The following is a 21,344-nucleotide window of genomic DNA, read 5'->3' on the forward strand; positions in this document are numbered from 1 at the left end:
TGGAGCTGTTCTAAATCACAATAAACATTAAATAATGTTTTTAAAAAGGCAACAAAAGACATTAGCCCATATTAGAACTAGCCCTTCTTGGAGCTGAGGAAACTTTTAATTTTAATCTCATTTTATACATAAGCAAACTGAAACTGAGAGAGATGAGTGACTTGACTCTGGGACACACAGCCACGAAAAAGGCGGCCTTCTGCTACAGTCCCACAGCTCCTCTGTCATCCCACAGGATCTCACTTAACTTGGAGTGGGCTGCAGGGGAGGCTTTTTTAATCCACAGCTCCTTCACAGCAGAGCCCCAGGGACCGTGTGCTGAAGTGGGCAGCTCCTGCTCAACCATGATGAACTTACCAGCTCTAGAAATCAAACATAAAGTGCTCTGGAGAACTTTTAAAAGAAACCAGCATCTCGATTCAGCCTGAACTCTGACCTGTTAGTATGGAACTCCTAAAGTCATAGGGTCTAGGTTTTTGTGGAACAGACCATGTGACAATGGACTAGAACCCCTGAATGCAGGGTTGTCCCAGAAAACCAGGCACATCAGGCTGCCATACCTCATGCTCCTTTGCTCCAACCTTGTGAGTGAGGCAGTCTTTGACTCTACAACAAACTGTCATCACCACTGCTACCACTTTCCCCACCAGGCCATGCATGCTTTAAGAGAGGGATCCTTTTTACCCACTTCTGTCCCTTGTGCCCAGCAGATAATAGATGAACTGTGTTTAATGATTTCAGGCCTTTCTTGAGCACTTCTAGCAACACAGGTCTACCACTTGCATGGCAGCGAGCCCATGCATGGAGATAGCTAAGAAACACTAGATATCTGAGAAGGCATACAAAAAACTCAGCAAGAAAGGGAGGAAAAGGGCAAAGCAAAGCCCTCGCCTCCAAGGAGGGTGCTGACTCCTTTCAGCAAAACTCTAGGACAGGATTTCTTAAGGGGGTTCCTTAGAACACTGGTTCTATGGTTTCTTGAAGAAAAAGGGTTTGATTCAAGATATCAAACACATTTAGGAAACACTGCATAACATATCCTACCCTAGAAGGTTCACAATGTGTATTAAATTTTAAGGTTCTGAGAAGTTCTGTTGGAAATATTCCAATTTGTCTTTGTTTAACATGATATTTCTTATACTTATTTGACCAAAGAATCCATTTTCCATTTCACACCTATGAACATCTTGAGGATCTGGTATTCCAAGAACATTTTGAGAAACACTGACTTACAGGATCTCTAAATACTAATTTGCAAAACACATTTCAAATTCATTTGAGTTTCTGAAACTTTAAACTTCAAAACAATTTGGAAGATTGGGAAAGCTATACTTTGAAATTCAATGAACACATCAAGAAACCCAGGGTGAAGCAGGTGGTGACTCTTTCAAGGTAGAGAAACTCCATCTTGGGATGAAAGTTCAGTGAATACATGTCTCCAAGTCAAGGAAGAGAAAGCAGTCCGCAAACATTCTCCACTTGGCCCAAGGTCACAGAGGACCTCTAGGAGGCAGTCTCTCCAGCAATGGCAAAGAAGTAGAACCCAACAAGCCCCCTTCTCCCATTTCCATATAGAAAGGTAAGCCTGTGAGAAGCACAGGTGGCCCCTGGGAGTAACTCTATTGATAGAAAATGTTGTTTACAAGATGCTGCTAAGCATTATGAACACCCTAAGTTATAAGCAGTAATTCTGGTGATTTTTGCCCTGTTTATTTATGTTCTACCTGAGCTCTCTGGACAGAAGAGATCTTCCAGAAAGCTGTTTATAAATGCAACTGCTTCAAGGAGGAGCACTCAGGCTCTGTCTCCATGCTGAGCAGGCTGGTCGGAGGTGAACACAGGTATATTTTATAAAACCAACAGGCCCAGGAAGAGTAGCCTTCATGCTAAATGTCACTGCTTTCCAGGAAAAAATAGTGTATGTAGTGAGCGTACCAGCCTCTGCAAAGAAAACCCCTTTTTATGGCCGTATCAGTTTTCTCCTGTACTTATTGACACTAAAAAGATCCCAACCATTCTCTCCCTGAATGACAGTTCAGACTTTCGGCTTTTCTTAAAAAGGTAAGACTAAAGATCCTTGCAGATGCAGAATTCTTCAGGCTAGCATACAATAACCAAAGACTATAGTCACAAGTACAAATAACAGAATATTCTCCATGTAATTCACAACAGATTCATATTTATCAGATGTCACATTCCCTAAAATAGACATATCTACATCAATAAAAAACACAATATAGTCTGTATTACCTGTATTCGGTTAGAATTAGTCCTATCCCCAACATAAATTTTAAACACATACTAGAATCATAGCATTTAAACATCAGTCAAACAAGCATCAAAGATTTACTCCTTTTGGGAAGTAGTGTATGTATAAATTCTAAATGGCTTCCAATACTGCAGCCTGCTGATTCCATACTAGTATACCACTATTTCTTTCTAGTTCCGTATCATAACATAGCACCTCACCAGGTCCATTTTACAGACAAGATGTTAGGGTTCAAGTTTAAAATGATACATACTATGCACGTTTAAAACTTGATGAGCTGTCTTCTTTTGACAAATGAGAAACCTAATGCTCTAAGAGACTGAGTGATGTGGCCAGTGGCCGAGACAAGAGAACTACCCTTCCCCTCTCCATCTGGGCCTTTGCTGGTGGATGTTTCCCAATCTTTACCATAAACTACTTAAAGCTAAATATTGGGCTGCTCTCTAATGATGTCTCCAAATGTCAAAAAAAAAAAAAAAAATGAAGATGAATAAAAGAGTCTGTGAATGCAGGCATCTCTGACATCAAATGTAAGGTGAGACTGAAGCTGCTTTCCCTCAGAGAGGACACATGTCAAACTCAAGAGGGCTGACTGGAAGTTTGAGCTTGCAGCCACCACACCAGCTCCTGGCCATCTCTCTGCCACCAATTGTAAGCATGTGCACCAAGCCTTATGAACACCTGATAGAAGACAATGCCCTTCACAACCCAGCAGCCAGCGCTCCAAAAAAGTATACGGCTATTTTTTTCTTTTCAAGATAGATCTAAGGGTCAAAGGATTCTACACATGGTCTAAAATGAATGACATGTGCAAAACACCCAGCGCTCCAGAGAAGCATCTTGCCACAGCTCCTCAGCAAAACTGCCTGTCAACTGAGCAGACTGTCCATTAACACAAGAAGGCTCAGATTCAGCATCACATGACCTTCTGTGAGCAAGCCAGGAAGTCAGTCTGGAGGAACACTAAGTCGTCGTCAAACCAAGAAAGTTACTAGAGAGCAACTCTGGGAAGCTGGGGCACTTAACTGGAGAGAAGTGAAGTGTCAGAGTCTGACCTCAGCCCCGTTCTGTGAATTTAGGAGAGTCTTCAATGAAGTGACAGTCACAGTTAACTTTAAAAGTAAAAAATACACCTCAGGTTGCATGTGCTCCTGGCTGCTGAAGGGAACAATGGAATCCAAGGCTAAAATGGAAATCCTAAACCAGATCCCCTCACAGCCCCCACTGTCCTTTGGACGGTTCTTTAAATGATCTGTGGTCGTACTGAGCTAGTCTACTTTCAGGAAAATTTGGTGACATTTCATTTTTAGCTTCTTAAAACAAACTCCCCCAAAATATTCTCAGGCAAAGACAACCCTAAGGCTCCAGTAGGCTATAGTAATGAAATGCGTTATACCCAATATGGTAATTTATTATCATCAATTATGTCATAGCTCACCAGATAAACTTTAAACATCTAAGGATTTAAATTTCCCTTAATAATTTTTTGTACAATCCTTTAGAATTACACATACACGAAAAAGATCTGCTATTCAACCAAAAGGGAAACCAACATTTGAAAAATTAGACAAAAACTGATACATTTTCTTCTGAACACATTTGTTCCCAATGAACTATAAAGTGGTCTCCTCACAATTACACCCAAATTAAAACTTACTTGTGTCTTTAAAAGCCTATTTTTAAAGGAAGACAAACCATTTATTCTTTTAAAACTCAAATATCTAAAGTCTAAGGACAAATCTTTCATAATCTTCTCCTTAAAGGAAGACAAACTAGTCTTCTAAAGGCCAAATATCTACATTTCTAAAGTCAAATCTCCACCAGCCCAGGTTCTGGTATGTCACTGAACTGGCAGGCATGGAAGTACTGTCACCCTACTTAGCTTCCATTACAGTCTTTTCACCATCTCAAGGGCTACTAAATGACTGAAATCAGATACCTGAGTTCCATCAGGGGTCCCTTATGCCTGAGAAAGTTGAGAGGCTTTAGCATCACAACACTCTTAACATTTCCCTTTCAGCAGCTACCCATGAGCTGCAGTGAGCTCACCATAGGAGACCCTTCTAAGTCCTTCATCATGGCAGAGGGTTAAACAAGGCTCAAGTTTTTATGGCTTTGAATTCCCTTGCTTTTTACACCACTTAAAGAAGCCTGCAAGTAGCTTGCTGAGACTAAAACAAAACAGAACAAAAGGGCTGGGCACAGAATGAAACCCGTTAACATCGGGGTGGCTGGGGTGCAAACCTGTTGGCAGAAGATCCCAGTGTTCATCTCACTTCTTGAGGAGGACAGTTTTTAGGGAAAGCTTGTCTATCATCTGCCACTTTGATTCCAGTTCAGAGAACTTCCCCCCGCCCTTTTTTTAACCAGCTAGAGAGATAAGGAAGAACTACTATGGGGGTTCAAGCCATTTAATAAATGTATCTAGCTCTGTAACCTTGGGCAAACTACTTAACCTCTCTGGGCTACTGCCTGCCCATCTGTCAGTACACCTAGCTGCATGGTACATATTTCAGCCCACTGCAGTTTTCAAAGCACTTTCACATGCTTTAGCGCATTTGATTCTTGTAATAACCCTGTGAAGTAATAGAGGCTATTATCCTCATTTTACAAAACTGGAAATTGAGACTCAGAGACCTAAGACATACCCATAGTGGTAGCAAGAAAGTGGTGGAAGTGGGCCTGAACCTCAATTCCTGATTTCAATCAAATGCTTTTCTTACCACATTACACCGCCTGATCTTTGTGGTTCCAAGAACATTAAAATGCCACAATTTAAAAAAAATTGTATCACCATTCACAGCCTGTGTCACTCTATGTTTGAAAACTGCTGACATCATTTACAGTTTGGGGAATAAGCAGAAGCACATGATTAAGTTCTCCCTCAGACAAACACTTGTGTTTTTGACTTAATTTTTTGGCCTTTTTTTTTTTTTTTCTAAGAGATAGGTTCTTGCTCTACCGCCCAGGATGGAGTGCAGCGGCACAACCACAGCTCACTGCAGCTTCAAACTCCTGGGCTCAAGGGATTCTCCTGAGAAGCTGGTGCTACAGGTGTGTGCCACCATGCCCAGCTAAGTTTTTAAATTTTCTGTAGAGACAGAGTCTTGCTATGTTGCCCATGCTGGTCTCTGACTCCTGGCCTCAAGCAATTCTTGCTTCAGTCTCCCATAGTTTTGGATTATAGGCATGAGACACTGCGCCTGGCCTCTTACTTTTTTAAAGGCTTAGCTCTTGAGTGCCAGCCAATATAGATGCTTAGTACTAAGATGAAGAATAATTAACAGATTTTGCTTCTATTAGAAATACTCACATATGAAAGTCTAGAATACATATTCTGCAGGTAAATTAGAAGTACCTGCAAATTGTTACTTTACTAGGAAAAAAAGATGAAGAAGCTGTAACACTGAAGATTGACAAAAGGCAGTGATGGACCAGAGGTCTTTCTAAGAAAACCCTTTGGCTTAGATCCTTAACACTGAAGTATGACCCAAGCTTCCCATGCCTCTCCTTCTCTTCTATTCTCATTCACCCATCGAGTAGGGCAACCTGTGTCACAGGTCAGTGAGGACAACCGGATGCACAAAAGAATGTGATCTCTCAATGTGTACGTGTTCTTTTCACTAGCAGTAAATTTCTGAACCATCAGCAAACTGTGGGGAGGGGCACCTGACAGCCTTATTTGGTTTGCGGGTAAAACTCTGAGATGGAACTGGCTGGGAGCCATGCTATGTGCACCACTGCTCCATGGTTCTCAATGTTGAATAAAGTTCAAAGTAAAGAGAAGACAGGCTCCCTCAGGTATCCCCCCTCATTCCCATATTGTTATTTTTATGCCATAGCATTGGGCACTGACCTGCTTTGCCCACTTCCCCTTCCTCAGTGATCCTTCAGCCTGGCACCCAGCTCTGAGATGAGGCCTGCTTAGCACCAGTGAAGTTCCCCACGTTCAAACCAACAACATTCTGTGTGGAGATGAGGGAATCAAAGTTAAAATCCAACCCATCAGCATCCATGAGTTCACTACGGATAATGGACTCCATGTCACATTCTAAGCTCCCATTGAACATGTCCAGGTCCAAGTCGCTGGGGAACTTCTCATGGCCCATGACGGGCAGGTTCGCACTAGTTGAGTACAAGGAGGAGCCTGAGAGAGAGTCCGAGAGGGTTTGCATAGACTGGCTGACAGGAGACTGCTGCTGGTGTTTGGCTGACCCAAGGCTGCTGGACTCACTCAAGCCCATGTTGCTGACAGAATTCGACAAGGCACGGCTGCCACCAAGAGCGCCCTGGGTTTGGTGCTGGTGGTGGAGCAAGTTCTGATTGACCAAACTTCCCTGGTTAGGCTGGGCAGCAAAGGACATCATCGGGTCATTGCGAAGCATCACGTTCCGGCGGGAATTCTGGGCAGACACAGCGGTGCTGGCCTGAGACATCAAGGGGTCTGACTGTGTCATCATGACATCGCTGTGGCTAAGTGAGTCCGAAGTGAGCAGGTCTTGGAGTGTCTGGTTACCATAGTGTGACATGGAAGAGAAGGTAGCTGGTTTGTTCTCTTGGATGGTCTGCATGGGAGACTGGCGCAAGGAGTTCAGAGACGAAGGTCCAAACACCGTGCTGTTAAAGGAGCTGGTTGGGGAGCCCAGGCCTGAGCCCTTGGTGGTGTACGGGAAGCTAGAGCTCCGCTGCATGAGCCCTCCAGTGGGCGATGGCTGGGATGGCGGGAGCGTGATGTTATCCAGCAGGTCGTCCATGAGGTTTTCAGTCAGCCCATCATTCAGATTCATGGTGCCTGTCATATCAGTCAGCCGTGGCAGTTCCACCGTGCATGGCTTGCTTACTGAAGGTGACAGGCTGGCTGAGCTGCTGTAGAGCATGGGCGAGAGAGGCGCATCGTCGTCCTGGACTTCATCCAACTCTGTGCTTGCCATGATCGGCGACAGGCGGCCACTGACTGTGCTGGCGTTGGAATTGGTGCGTGAACGGAAGTCCGTCCATGCATCCAGCTCATCACTGCTGCGTGACGTGGGGCTGCCAGGCCACTTGGAGAGCTGGGAGGGACTGTCGTCAGCTGATTCGGGGGCTGACTGCAGGGCTGCCTTCTTCTTGGCTGCGCGGCCACGGCTCTTGGTATACTTGTTGCTGTTGTCCATGGAGACTGCTCGCCGCCGGGGGGCCTTTCCGCTCTTCCCTCCGTCAGGGTTGATGATCCACCAAGAGCTCTTGCCAGTCCCCTCATTTTGGACTCGCATGAATCGACTATGCAGCGACAGGTTGTGCCGGATGGAGTTCTGCAGGAAGAAGAGAAAATACAGAGTATGAACCAGAATGGTCCAAAATCGAGTACCCAGAAGATACAGTAAACCAAACTCCTCATTTATTTTTTATTTTATCATGAGACAGGGTCTCACTCTGCTGCCCATGCTGGAATGCAGTGGTGCAGCCTTAACCTCCTGGGCTGAAGCGCCTGTAACAGACTAGTCACATGCCACCACACCCAGTTAATTTTTGTATTCTTTGTACAGATGGGGTTTTCCACGTTACCCAGGCTGGTTTCAAGCTCCTGAACTCAACAGATCCTCCCACCTCAGCCTGCCAAAGTGCTAGGATTACAGGTATGAGCCACCGCACCTGGCCAACTCTTCATTTTTTCAAAGCTTCCTCAATTTCAAAGGTTAAACAAAATGCAACCTAATTCAAAAAGGCAGATATCTGCAAGACCCTCTTTGGGAATAAAATGACATGTTAAATGGCAGTTTTCGTATCTAGGGGGGAGGGAAATTATGTCATGTCCAAGAGATGCTGGGAATATAAGCTCACTGATAGTAGTTTTCCCCTTCCTAGGTTTACTCGCCTTTCTGTAATTATAATGTCTATACTGAAGCTCACACTTGGAATTTACTACCATACTCCTCTGTCCTCTGTACTTTGCAATGAACTTCACTGGCCTTCTAAGGGTAATTAGTCACTTGGTGGAGGGTTACTTTATTTTCTTATGCTCCCTTCCTCCACTAGTATAGAGGCATAGCATCCACCTTTTCTTAACTACTTCTATGAATTAACCTAACCTTTCTATGACTCCATCTCATCCTGCCAGATTTCACACCTTACCATGCAACTCTTTCAGACATTAGAATTGTACAGCAGGATTTGCCAGCTTGATTAAAGAAGGAGGCAAGTATCCCATTTAGAAGAATTCAAATAATTTATATAGATATTTGCCTGTTAAGTTAGTGTGGGCTGAGTATGGTAAGTTCCTTAGAAAGAGTACAGTATGAAAGGAGGGAAAAGAGCAACTTTACTTTGGAGAGACTGACAAACACTATTTAAGTCAGGTAACTGAGGTCAGTATCTACAAGGATAAGATGAGCTGAAAATATGTACTCTTGATATGATAAGATGAGAATGGCACTTTCTGTGGTCTGCCTTCCAAAGCCCATAACCCAAGCCTAAGCATGAGAAAGACATCAGACAAATTTCAATTCAGGGACATTTATAAAATGCCTATTCAGTACTTCTCAAAACTGTCACAGCCAAGAAGAGCCTAGGGAGACATGATGGCTAAAGGTAATATGACATCCTGGATGGAATCCTGGAACAAAAAAACAAAAGTAAAAATGAAAGAAACTATGAATTTAAGTCAATATATCCATATTGATTTATCAGTTGTGACAAATGTCCCACACTATAAGATGTTAACACAGGGGAAACTTGATATTGGGTATATGGAAACTCTGTACTATTTCTGCAGCTTTTCTGTAAATTTAAAAGTATCCTAAAAGATTTACTTAAAAAATAGGGCAAAATATCCTCAAAACTCTAATGACTGCACCCATCTTGCAAGAATTCTCTTCCTGGCTTGGCAGATACACCCAGTTGACAGTGATGACCCAGATTCAGTCCTATCTCTGCCACTGACCAACCATGTGACCCTGAACAAATCTAATCTGTCTGCAACAACTGCAGTTCCCCACCTTCATTATGGCTATAATCATATCCAAACCATTCTGACAGGGATGACGTAAGAATGACACATGATAATACATTTCAGAAGCCAGTCACGCTATGAAGTCAGAGTGTTCTTACTGCTATTATAAAACAGAGTCCATAGTGGACAGAGCTCACGGTCCGCAGCAGGCACATTCTAATCTGTAAAATGCCTCATGTGCAGTAAAAGGGAAGAGCTGATGAATCTGTATGGTACACATCTGGAACAGTATCTGCAGGCCAAATGAGTTTTTATTTGCAAATTAAAGATAAAAGATATTATCTGATGCTATATATTAAATATGAACAATCTTAAAAGTTATATATTTGTTTAAATTGGCAATCACCAACTGTATTTATGTAGAAGATACAGATACAGGTGTTCTACCAGAATGGTCCCCCCACTGGCCCGAGATGAAGTCTCACTCTGTTGCCCAGGCTGGAGTGCAGTGGCTTGATCTCGGCTCACTGCAACCTCTGCCTCCAGGGTTCAAGTGATTCTCCCGCCTCAGCCTCCAAAGTAGATGGGATTGCAGGCGCACACCACCACACCTGCCTAATTTTTGTATTTTCACTAGAGACAGGGTTTCACCATGTTGTCCAGGCTGTTCTCAAACTCCTCAAGTGATCCACCCACCTCAGTCTCCCAAAGTGCTGGGATTATAGGTAGGAACCACTGCACCTGGACCAGAATGTTTTTAAAACACAGAATGTCAGCAGGATTTTACCATAAGTAAATAACCCAAAATACTCTGTTTCCCATGTAGGACGGGCCTGTAGTTCAGGATGGGCAATAAGCATTAGCAATCATGGGTCATAAGCTGGCATTTCTACAACTGCATTTGAGAGAAGAACATAAGCAACATGCTGAGTATCTGATGAAGCAAATGTTGCCCAGGAGACTATATATCCTGATTCCTTTTACTTTTATGGTTTTTAAAAAGAATAATGGTATCTCTACTAATGGTTCAGACACTACACTTCTTTGAAAAGTAAAACAATTTCTCTATGTAATAGGTATGAAGCATGCTCTCAACATGGACTCTGCAGGGTTCAGAAAGAAAGCAAGTATGGGCAAATCTACAATTGAGCACTCAGGTAACTAGATCTCAAATAAAAACAAACTCAGGTTTCTAGGGAGGTCCTGAGGCTATATGGAAATGTGGACACCTACCCTAAGTACTCCCACTCTGGCCAGCCCCCTCTGTGTTAGATTCTGGAAGGAGAACACACCAACATCCAGAATTAGCTTGAATGACCAATCAAGTATTCAGCTATTCCCCCTTTAAAAACCATACAGGGAACAGTAGTTTAAAATGTATTTTAGCTTCACCAATTCCAACCCAACTGAGAAAAAGAGTGAAACATTTTATAGAACTGCAAAATGTACCACATAAATTTTCTGATGGCTATCTATCGCTACAATTCTAACCTCCAACAATGTATGTGTATAGCTTTATAAAAGTAAAAGCTATATACATGGTTAAAATCTGGACACAGATATTAAGCTTCTATAAGGGCACGTGGTAAGGGGTTGGGACACCCACATCCAGGGCCATAACCACAGGGTGTGGAGTGGGGAAGGACCATGGAGACTGCCTGCCCATCCACCCAGGTCCCTAATTGCAAGGATGAAGAAATGAGAGCCTACCAGATTACTATCAGTTACTATCAGTTACTGAGCCAGAGGTTTTAGAGTCATTGTCTCTAATCCTCATAATAAACCTGCAAGAATTAGTTTATCAGTAACCTAATTTTATATACAAAGACTTAATGCAAGGTCCCACAGCTAGTGTCTACAAGAGCCAAAAGTAACATTGGGTTTCCCAACTCTAATCCACTGCTTTTTCTACAACCCTTCATAGGACTCTTGCCAAATTACGCAGAAGTCACCATTTAATCTATTTGGGATAACAGTTAAAGAGATATGTAAAGAATCTAACATTTAAGAAAAGAGGAATACAAAAGCACAATCTTATTATTGTAATTTGTTTATGAAATAGTTATGGGTATTTGGTGAGTCCTTCCTTAAAAATTTTAAGGTTTTTAAAAACAAAGTCTGAGCCAGGCACAGTGCCCGATGCCTGTAATTCCAGCACTTTGGGAGGCTGAGGCAGACGGATCACTTGAGCTCAGGAGTTCAAAACCAGCCTAGGCAACATGGCAAAACCCCGTCTCTACAAAAAACACAAAAATTAGCCGGGTGTGGTGGCATGTACCTGTAGTCATAGCTACTGGGGAGGCTGAGGTGGGAGGATCACTTGTGCCCAGGAGGCTAAGCCTGCAGCGAGCTATGATTGCACCACTGCACTCCAGCCTTGGTGACAGGGCAAGAACCTTTCACAAAAACAACAACAAAAAAGTCTTTCACAAGAGCAAACCTCATAGTGTGAGCTTATTCTATAGCACTTACTTGTCTTTCTTTAGTAAAGTGGCCATGATGCATTCATTCTAAGGAGAACCGTGGTTATCATACAAACCAATGTTGGCCAGATGCAGTGGCTCATGCCTGTTATCATGGCACGTTGGGAGGCCAAGGCGGGTTGATTACCTGAGGTCAGGAGTTCAAGTCCAGTCTGGTCAACATGCTGAAACCCCAGCGGTTACAATGAGCTGAGATGGCGCCACTGCACTACAGGCTGGGCGACAGAGCGAGACTCTGTCTCAAAAAAACACACCAAAAAACCATCAAATAAATGTCCCAATATTAACTACTATTACATTCTGAAACAAAGTCCAACTTATTAAATAGATGGTTAGCTTCAATGGCCAATCTTTGCTTGACTCTCAGTTTAGAGGTTTCTTAGTGATAGAATGCATTCCCTGGAGCCTACTACCTACAGAAAGTTCAGACAGGTTTTTCCAGTTACATTACTAAGTCAACACAAACAAAAACTGTGCCACCATCATCCTCATAGTCCCCAATCTCAGCAGCCTTCTATTCATACAGGGTGGCCAGCCTTCCACTGACAAAATCCATAATCTGAAGATAGGGTCTTGACAAAGGCCAACAAATATGGCTCATCTGTCCATTTCTAGTTCAAATGCCCATTCACCCCTCAAAGTCAGATGCCGGAAATGCACTGTACTGCTTTCCTCACAGGTCATGATTTTAATTATAGTTATCCCTTTGTATACGCAGGGAATGGTTCCAGGACCATCTGCATATAACTAAACCTGTGGATACTCTACTCCACAGTCAGCTGCAGAAGAAACTTGTAAGAGTCAACTCTCCCAGCCCTACATGTGGGTTTCACATCCCGGGAATGCTTTGTTTGGTTGAAAAAGAGCTCTGCATAAGTGGCCCTGTGCAATTCAAACCTGCATTGTTCAAGGCTCAACTGTACTAACTTCTCTACTTAAATGTTGGTAAAGAAGGAAAGGTAAATAGATGCCAGATAAAATATCAAAACTCCAATGTTTCCCACTTCTTCCCTGATATCAAAAATTAATGGTGATGCGATTTCTGTAAGATTTCAAATGTCCCTCCTGCCACCTCAATCCCAGGAAAACTATCATTACAAGTATTCTATGGTTTTTCACTAACTCATATATCACCTTACCAAATAGCCTAATTTCTAAGATTTTACATTAGTTTTGGGATTGGGAGCTGAAGATAAAAAAGGAATGGTTTCACAGAATGAGAATGATTTTTCTAATCACTTCTAACTACACATTTTGCTATACCCTTTGAGGTAGGCCAATGGTAACTGGCTAAAGAACTAGGGACGTGCCTTCCTTAGGCTAAGATAGTAAGGTACATAATAACTAAGACGCCTATAGCTAGAGCTCAGGCCATTGTCACAGTTACTCACTAAAGAGACTAAGAAGCTACTGTGACCCCCACCCCAACCCCAAATCATATGGTTTAATTCCAGTACTTACAAATCGAAATTTTGAAGAAATTACAAGAAAGAAACCTGTCTAGGAAAAAACTATAGCTTAAGGAACAAATACACCAGCTTATCCCCAATGTGGGTCTAAAGATTTAAAGAACCCTTGAAACAACTCTATCACAACATGCCTCAAGAGACAGCAGTGCTAAGAATGTCCATCTTCTCTTTTACAAAACTATTTACACTGAAGCAAGCCCTGTACTGGGGCAGAAACCCATTAGGTGTAGTTAATCAGTTGCAGAACTGGCAATCAGAGGCATAACCCTTCCAGGAGGCAGGTGCAGTAGGTATGTGAAGGAGGCAGCATGATGGAATTCACATTTCACAGTCCTGCTGCCTAGAGATTCCTTTACTTGGTCCACCTTGAAGAAATCAGCATAAAGATGACTGCACCTAGCAGAATCTGGCAATTATTTTTCTTGTTATAATGAAGACCATTTTCTATTGCAAGATACAATTATTGCTAATGCTAAAGTGTCCGTGGTCTCTATAAATATGCCAACTGGTTGTGAAGACAGATGGACCCCAAACAGATTAGATTGTCAGAGAGAAGCTTCCTGAAATTAAAAGTATTTCACCAATAATTTACAAAGCGGTTAATTCCCACATGCAGTGTAAGGTGGCCAGTGGAGAAAGGTAGCATGATGCTGAAAAAGACCACAGGCTTTGATGTCAGCCAGGACCGTGTTGGAGTGCTGGCTCTGGCACTCGCCTGTGACCTTGGGCCAGCTACTTAACCTAGGTTGCCCCTTTGGTAAAATGGGGATAAAAACATTCTTTGACTATCTCTTGGATCTTTGGGAAGATTAAATAAAGCTCTGCATGCAAACTACTCAGCGAAGTGCCAAGCACAAAAGCAGCTCCCAACAACTGTTAGATCCCACACGGAAGCAGTGACATCATAAATGTTAACTTACTGTTTTCCGAGCATCGTATACTTTAAGCCAAAAGGTTCCAGGGCGGCCCCTTCCAGGAAAGGATTTCAAACTTTTAAAAATTATTTCAAAGGTGCTGTGCCAGTCAGAAGTAACTGGTAATTTCTTAAATGCTGTACCCTATGTCCGCTTCAGCCCTTCCAAACCATGTTTACCTTGTGGAGACTGTCCACTCACCCAGACACCAGCTGCATGTGCTTCCCCTTGAACACAGAGAGGTTTTTGTCTGGAAGCAACATGTGGTATCAATTTATCTTTCTCAGCAACAGCAACAAGAAGTCTGCTCACTTTAAAAATAAAAACGGAGTTCTGTAATTTAACTCTTAAAAGCTCCTGCTTTTTTTTTTTCTTTAAAGATAACCCCTCCTCGCTCTCTCTTTTTTGAGTGGGGTGTGGTGGGAGGAGGGCTGTCTAGAGAGCAGCAAAATGAGGTATGGTTAACTCCAAAGCCAGGCCCACTACTTCCCACCAGGCAGACTGCAGGCAACTCCTGGTCCTTACAAGGAATTTCAAGGGAAAGAACTGGAAAGGACTGTCTTTCAAATAAAGTGCTCACCCACTTAGTGTACAAGACCAGCATTTCAAGTGGGTCTCACTGCTTCACTTGTGGGCACTGATTATTTAGAATGAGGTTGCCAAATGTCTGAATTCGAACACACACATCTGCTGAACCACAGATGACAATGGTTGTGTGAACAACCCAATGGAACCACAAGTCATGGGGAGACCCAGAGGTCTGTGTGCCACAGGAGAGTACTGCAAACAGTTTCAGGAGCAGGCCTGGGTGGGCGCCTTTGGTGTATAATGACAGGCTCTTTCAAAGGCAATTCTCTGGAAGAGGCCCTCACTTTCCCTTCAGTAGTAGTTCTTCACCCTGCCTGCCCATTACAAACACCTGGGGAGACTTTAAACATTCACATCCCACTCTCAGAGATTTTAATTTAAAAGATGGGGTAAGGCCTGGATACAGGCACATTTTTAAAGCTCCCCAGATTATTCTAACGTGGAATTAGGGCCAAGAACCATTGGACATCCCCCCTTATATTTCCATTGACTGAGGATCTGATTCCAGTCTCCTTAGATCTGGTAACATAGCACAGCAATGTCCTTTAAGTCCAAGTTTCCACCATTGAGTAGATATAAGGGTGAGAATTAGGATGAGAGATTAAAGTTGTGATTTTATGTGCAGAATAAGAGCTGGGGCAATTTTTTTTTTTAAGGTAACTGAGGTCCAGATCTGCTTTTCTTTTGAAAATTAACAGGTGAGGGGAAGATCCTTGACCTTACCCTGCCTTGGGGACAGTCACTTCATTCTGCTCTGTGATGCTTCTCCACCCACCATGCATAGGCATGGACAGAAAGAAGGCATGTGGACTTTCACAAAACTAGGAATTGATATAGCTGAAGAAGGAAGGAATGGAACACTAAATGATCTCTATAATTATCTTAGATATTGCTAGAATCTAGTTGTTAGCGGCCTACTCTCTTCGGCCAGATTTGATCTACTTTGGGACTAAGATGTTGTTCGAAAGCAGGCATAGACAGTATGAAAGCATAAAAACACATCTGAGATCACATAGAGTTATTATTTCATATATAATACCAGCTATAATGGCCAAAACCAAATTTTTCAGATTGAGAAGAAAACATAAACTTTCATGTAAAAGATTGTACAAACAACCTGATGTAAATCTAGCTCCACTCTACTCTTGTCTAAAACTTAAAAGTTTAAACCATGAAGAGACTTAGAAAAAAAAAAAAAGACTATGCTCTAAAGTAAATATTGTTGGGAACTTGGCTGAATAATTAAGTTTCCAGTTAGAAACAAGATTTCCCGTTAAATTGCTGACAATAATCCTCTACCCACAGAGATAGCCTTTGGAAACTAACATTTTTTTTAAGTTTTCAAGCAGCAAGCAAGTGACAGGTTCTGGTCCCTCATAAGACAGAATAAAATAATCATCATCTGGTGATCAGAATAGTGAATCAATTTTCTATCCAAACAAAATGAGACATATGAGGCTTTCCCAAGGGGAGGAAGGGCTGGGTACACAATTTATCCTGCCTCTAACCGAAAAAGAAATCCTAGATAAAAAGAAAGTTCTCTTAAATATCAAGAAACAGATGACTACCACTATACTCTGCACACAGTACTGTGGGGTTTTCTAGGGTGGATTTTATTTTCATATTCATTTTTTATTTATTTTTTTTTCTTTTTGTAATCTTCTTTTCAAGCTCTTTCACAGCTGTTTCTGCTCTTGGAGGGCAAGAGGGAACATTCCATTCCTCACAGCCAAACCTGCACTTCCGGCACACAGAGAACCCTGGCAGTCTTGCAACCTCTGCCCACACCCACTCCCTGCAGCATCCTGCCCCTTCCCAAAAACTCTCCTATTTCCAGCCCCCGTCCCTCTCCCCACCAACTGAGGGAAGAAGCACCTAAAGGCCTGAGGTCAGCGGAATGACAGTCCCAGAAAGCAGGTTAAAGCTGCAGCATTTGGATGCCCCTGTTCTCTTTCTCCAAGCTTCTTCTGTGATGTTATTGAAGCCATTTCCCCTTCCCACAAGGTGCTCAGCAAACACATGCTACTGAAATTCTCTTTTAAGACCATGCTCAAATTAGCCACACAAAATGGTTGCCTCAAAGAGTTAACAGCCATGAAGTTATAAAAGCCATGAAGTGGAACAGAAATAGTTTTATTACTATTCACTTAAACAAAATAAGGCCGCACGTTTTTCCAGTCTGAAAACTTACTGTGTGTGGAAACAGAATAAAAGGGCATAGGGTAGACGCATCCAAAACTCAGGAGCACATCCGAGAGTTTAGCGTAACTTTCATCACATCTGACAAGCAATCAGGGGAGGCAGCTCAGTAAAAATAGTGATAGCTGCGGAACATGGAGAGGGCCAGGAAACCCTCATGCTATGAAACAGGCAGCTCCAACTTCACAGTCGCAGACACTGAGGACCAAAGAGGCACAGGGCCACACCTGAATCCAATCAGCTCGAAAGTGTCAACAGAGCAGTGACAGACTCAGATCACCTGGCCTTGAGGTGTAAACCACCACCCAGAAAGACAGCACTAGTACCAATGTCTGGATCACCACACTAGGAGCAAAGATAAAATGCAGGGTGTGCGCGGTTCTTTAAACCAGATACTATGTCTTGTTTTAGCTTTAGCACCATAGTAAGTGCTCAAAAAATAGTATTTGTTTAAGCACTGAATTAGTGGGAAGGAGGCAGGAGCCACGAAATAGACCTGAATTATACTTTAACATGAGATGTGATAAAACATGAGACCAATGAATGTCCTACATGAATGAAGATGAAAGTAAGCTTCCATTGTAAAATGTGCAGTAACATCTAGGTTGTTTCCAGGTTGACAAGTCTCATCATACTTCAATTATACAACCCAATTTCCAAAAACCTGAAAATATATACTGACAAGTAGGCTTTAGGGTCTCTAGAATAAGAGATGGAAAGAAGGGCAAACTGATAGGATGTGTGCTACTTGGCAGACCAAGGCCTTAGCAGGTGCTTGAGGTCCATCCAGGGTGAAGAGCTGGCTCTCTACCTGTTATGGGATGCCATGGGGCCCCTATTACTTGGTAATTCAGTTGATTCAGAGTCCTGAGAGGCACACTCAAAACCACAGATAACACATCCCGGTTCTAAAGTCTCCTCTACGCAAGCAGAGGTAACGAGAGAAATCTGAAACCAAGTCTACTTCACCTGCAGTCTGAAGCAAATTCATGTATGTGGCGCCTACCAGGGCCAATACTCAGTGCTTGACAAATCGGATCTCATTTTATTTTCACAAGCCTATCAGGAGGAAACTGAGGTGCAGAAAGGTTAAGCAACTTATCTTGTAGGCAGTGGTGCTAGAAATCAAGCCTAAGGCTAACTTCAAATGTGAAGCTTTCACCACTGCACTGTGTATTTCCTTCTGAAGTCACCAAACTACCCAAGGAGACATGCACCACTAACAAGTGACCAGGAATGAGAAGCTTTAAAGACTACAACATCTATGTGGCTCAACAGCAAGTGGTCTCTAGGTTAATGAAAGGGATGGAAAAGTTGGAAAAATGATAAGAATGAGAAGCAAGCCTTGTTGGAGTCAGATTTGCTCACCTGCTAAAACTGATTTTTTAGAAATGATACTTTTTCTCAGGCCCCAAAGAGACACTACTGTCATGTCCTAAGCTGAACTGGGTTCACTATTTTGGGGAATGCCCAAATATTATTATAGCCATAAGCTGAACTTCTACATATTCAGGCTTTTCTTGGTGGCACGTCTGGAGGTTTCTGTGATCAGGGAGAATTAGCCCGTGACTACGTCAAGCCAGTATTACCTTGCTGTCCCTGCAGGCCTATTCAGGCCCTAAAACAGCTGGCACCATGTTATGAATCCTCAAGCCAGAAACATCAAGCAAGTGTCTGTTAGTGCCTGACCCTTGCTATTATAAGGCTTAATCTGAAACAGGGACTCGGCGCTATACTATTTAAAATATGTAATTAGTTTATTATTGGGCCAGAAAAGATGAGCTTGCTCTAAAACTATGTGAATCTTAAAATATGAAGCCTTTTGCCTGCCAACTGACAACATGATCAGGATGCTTCTGTTTAACCTCAATCAAAAACTCTAGTAGAAAACTGCTTTAAGGTTACATATGCCTACTATTTCATTATTTGTCTTCTGGCATCAAAACCTGTAGAAACAAATCAGTGACAATGCAAGCACATTACAGGGATGGATGTGGAGGTGAGGAGTGGGTGAGTTAAACAGCTTGAGAGTTTGACATCTGAAATCCAGGAAAACTGCTTTTCTGCTCTTAGTTTACAATCCCTTCCCTCACATGAAATTTACTGGCTTTAGCGTCACACATACAAACACAACTGTTTCTAGCTCTTCAGATATTATGGCTCAGAAAAACCATTTCTTTTTGTTATTTCAAAACTGATTTCTTTTTGGTAGCTCTGAAATATATGCCAATGTGTGGGCACAGTCACACAGCTCTACGCACAGGCCCACACCCTGGAAAGACTGGAAGGAGTGGAGACACATTTTTCAGCTATGGAAGGAAAAAGTTTGGGCTAGTATTTATAAAACAGACAAGTCTGCATGCATTTGGAAGCAGGCTATCTTCCAAGTGTCAATATTAATTATCCTAATAGTCCCTGTAAATCAAGGTGTTACCAGTAAAAGAGGCAGAGAAAGTAAATAAATGCTACACAGCAGAATATCTCATGTTTGGTACTACAAATGAAACAACTGACATATTTTTTCTGTATGGAAATAAAGAGTGCAACACAGTCAATTCTATAAAATGACTTGGGCTAATAATAGTACCTTCTGTCCCCTCTACAACCCACTAAAATTCAGCTCTAATGAGGAGCCTCCTGAGGAACTGCCTTCTCTAACCTATAACCTCATCTGCATATGAAGTATTTCACCATACTGGTTTTGCAAGATTTTTTTCTAACCACAGGATGCAAAAGTGGCTGATGACCAATATAATGATGCTACAAAATGCTGACTAAATCAACCATTTATTTCACGACACTCCTGGGTGCTAATTACACAGAGATGAGCATCAGAAAGTTCAAAAGTCCACAAAAAAATGATAAAGAAAGAACATTTCCAGTAACTAAAAAACTAGGTACTGATTGCAATTTTCTGAAAAAGCATCCACTGAGACACTCAGATACCCGGGTATTTTAACTTAAAATCTGGGGTGTTCCCAAATGTCTAAGTTAATATTGGCACTACCCCTAAACTGTGATGAATGAAGCAGACTGAATGCACATGAGATAAAATCATAGTTTTTCTAAAGGCCACAAGAGAAATGCAGTATTTTAGTACTAATATGTACTAGGCTCTAATCTACTTCAAGTACATGTTAGGTAAACTTGAAAGCACTTAAGAAACTGGAAATATCAGCATCAGTAGTGTAATATCTATCACCCAAAGGGCAGGAGGAATAGTTTTAACTGGTAAGGTTAGTCACACAGGAGACAATAAAAGCTGAACACAGTAGAAATAGAAAATTCCTGTAACTGGGTGCCTCAAGGGCTAAAAAAAAACATATGAAACAGTTCTTTTAGACCCTGCTTGTGGCTGGAGGAGATGGAAGGGCCTAAGAAGAGGTCAGAATATGGTGGAGAGACAGGAGAGCCCAATCCTGAACCAGCATGTGTCCCTGTGCTCCAGGGCTCACTGGTCCCCCCATATTAGCCATCAGTGATTCTAAGGGCATGCCTGAGGATGCAGGACCCCTGACCTCAAAACTACCTCCTTGGTTAAGTCTGAGTTAGCAGGGTTAGCCCTTGGATTCTCTCCCCAAACTTTCTGGAACCCTTTAACCTGGGCCTCCTGAAGTTTCCAGTCCTTTCCCTTTGGTCAGGTTTTTCATTTGCTAATGGGAACGGTGTGTGGGCTCATAATATAACCAGGTACTAGGTCTTTCCCTAAGGATTAACAAAGCATTATATGTATGAGGGCCACTAAGAGTAATCCCTTCACATCAAGACAAAGGAGGAAAAATACACAGCAACAGATGTCTCTGGGCCATTTTCAGGTTCAGAGTAATACACGACGTCAAGTAACACACAACTCTCTAAGGCATCAGGTGGAATAATAGTACCCTACAATATTAGCTGTCTCTCTAGACACAAGTTCAATGGGTCCTTTCAAACAGCTATAATCTAAGCAGTTTTCTGAAGTAAGAAAGACAGCGGAGTCCTGATATTAATTTGTGGATGGAAAGGGAAGTAGGGGCCGGGCACCATGGCTCACACCTATAATCCCAGCACTTTAGAAGGCAGAGGTAGGCGAACGGCTTGAGCCTGGCAGGCGGAGGTTGTAGTGAGCCAAGATCACGCCGCTGTACTCCAGCTTGGGCAACACAGAAGACCCCATCTCCAAAAAAAAAAAAAAAAAAAAAAAAAAAAAAGCTGGGGGTGAAGTAGGTATCAGCAACTTATAAGGTTAACAAATCCATATTTGGAGAATAATTCTCCAGGGGTTTCTTGTGTTACTGAATGTCTTTGCTTGGTCAAGCAAAGTACTGACAGGTCTTTGTTCTAGACTATCTTTCAAGGTAGCCCTATCTTTCATCTGTACAGTGAGCAGCCCTGAAAGACGGTCATAGTGTCTCCCTCCACAGCAAAGGACAGATATACCTATTGCTGATTACAAAAGATTTAGGATCCCTAAACTCGACGCTCCTGCACAACCCCACTACATGTGCAACCGTC

At 42.4% G+C, this 21,344-nt stretch overlaps 1 protein-coding gene across 1 annotated transcript in view; it reads right to left on the reverse strand.

The window, feature by feature from the left end:
- Positions 1–21,344, reverse strand: part of FOXO3 (forkhead box O3) — a 125,582-nt gene that overhangs the window by 13,593 nt on the left and 90,645 nt on the right. Inside the window, exon 2 of the mRNA XM_032275098.1 lies at positions 6,126–7,560. Coding sequence (XP_032130989.1) covers positions 6,160–7,560 — 1,401 coding nt within the window. The 3' untranslated portion in view covers positions 6,126–6,159. The remainder of the gene's footprint in view (positions 1–6,125; positions 7,561–21,344) is intronic.

Source organism: Sapajus apella, unplaced genomic scaffold (assembly GCF_009761245.1).
Source record: "Sapajus apella isolate SASKATOON/1434 unplaced genomic scaffold, GSC_monkey_1.0 scaffold6, whole genome shotgun sequence".
Classification (NCBI taxonomy): Eukaryota; Metazoa; Chordata; class Mammalia; order Primates; family Cebidae; genus Sapajus; species Sapajus apella.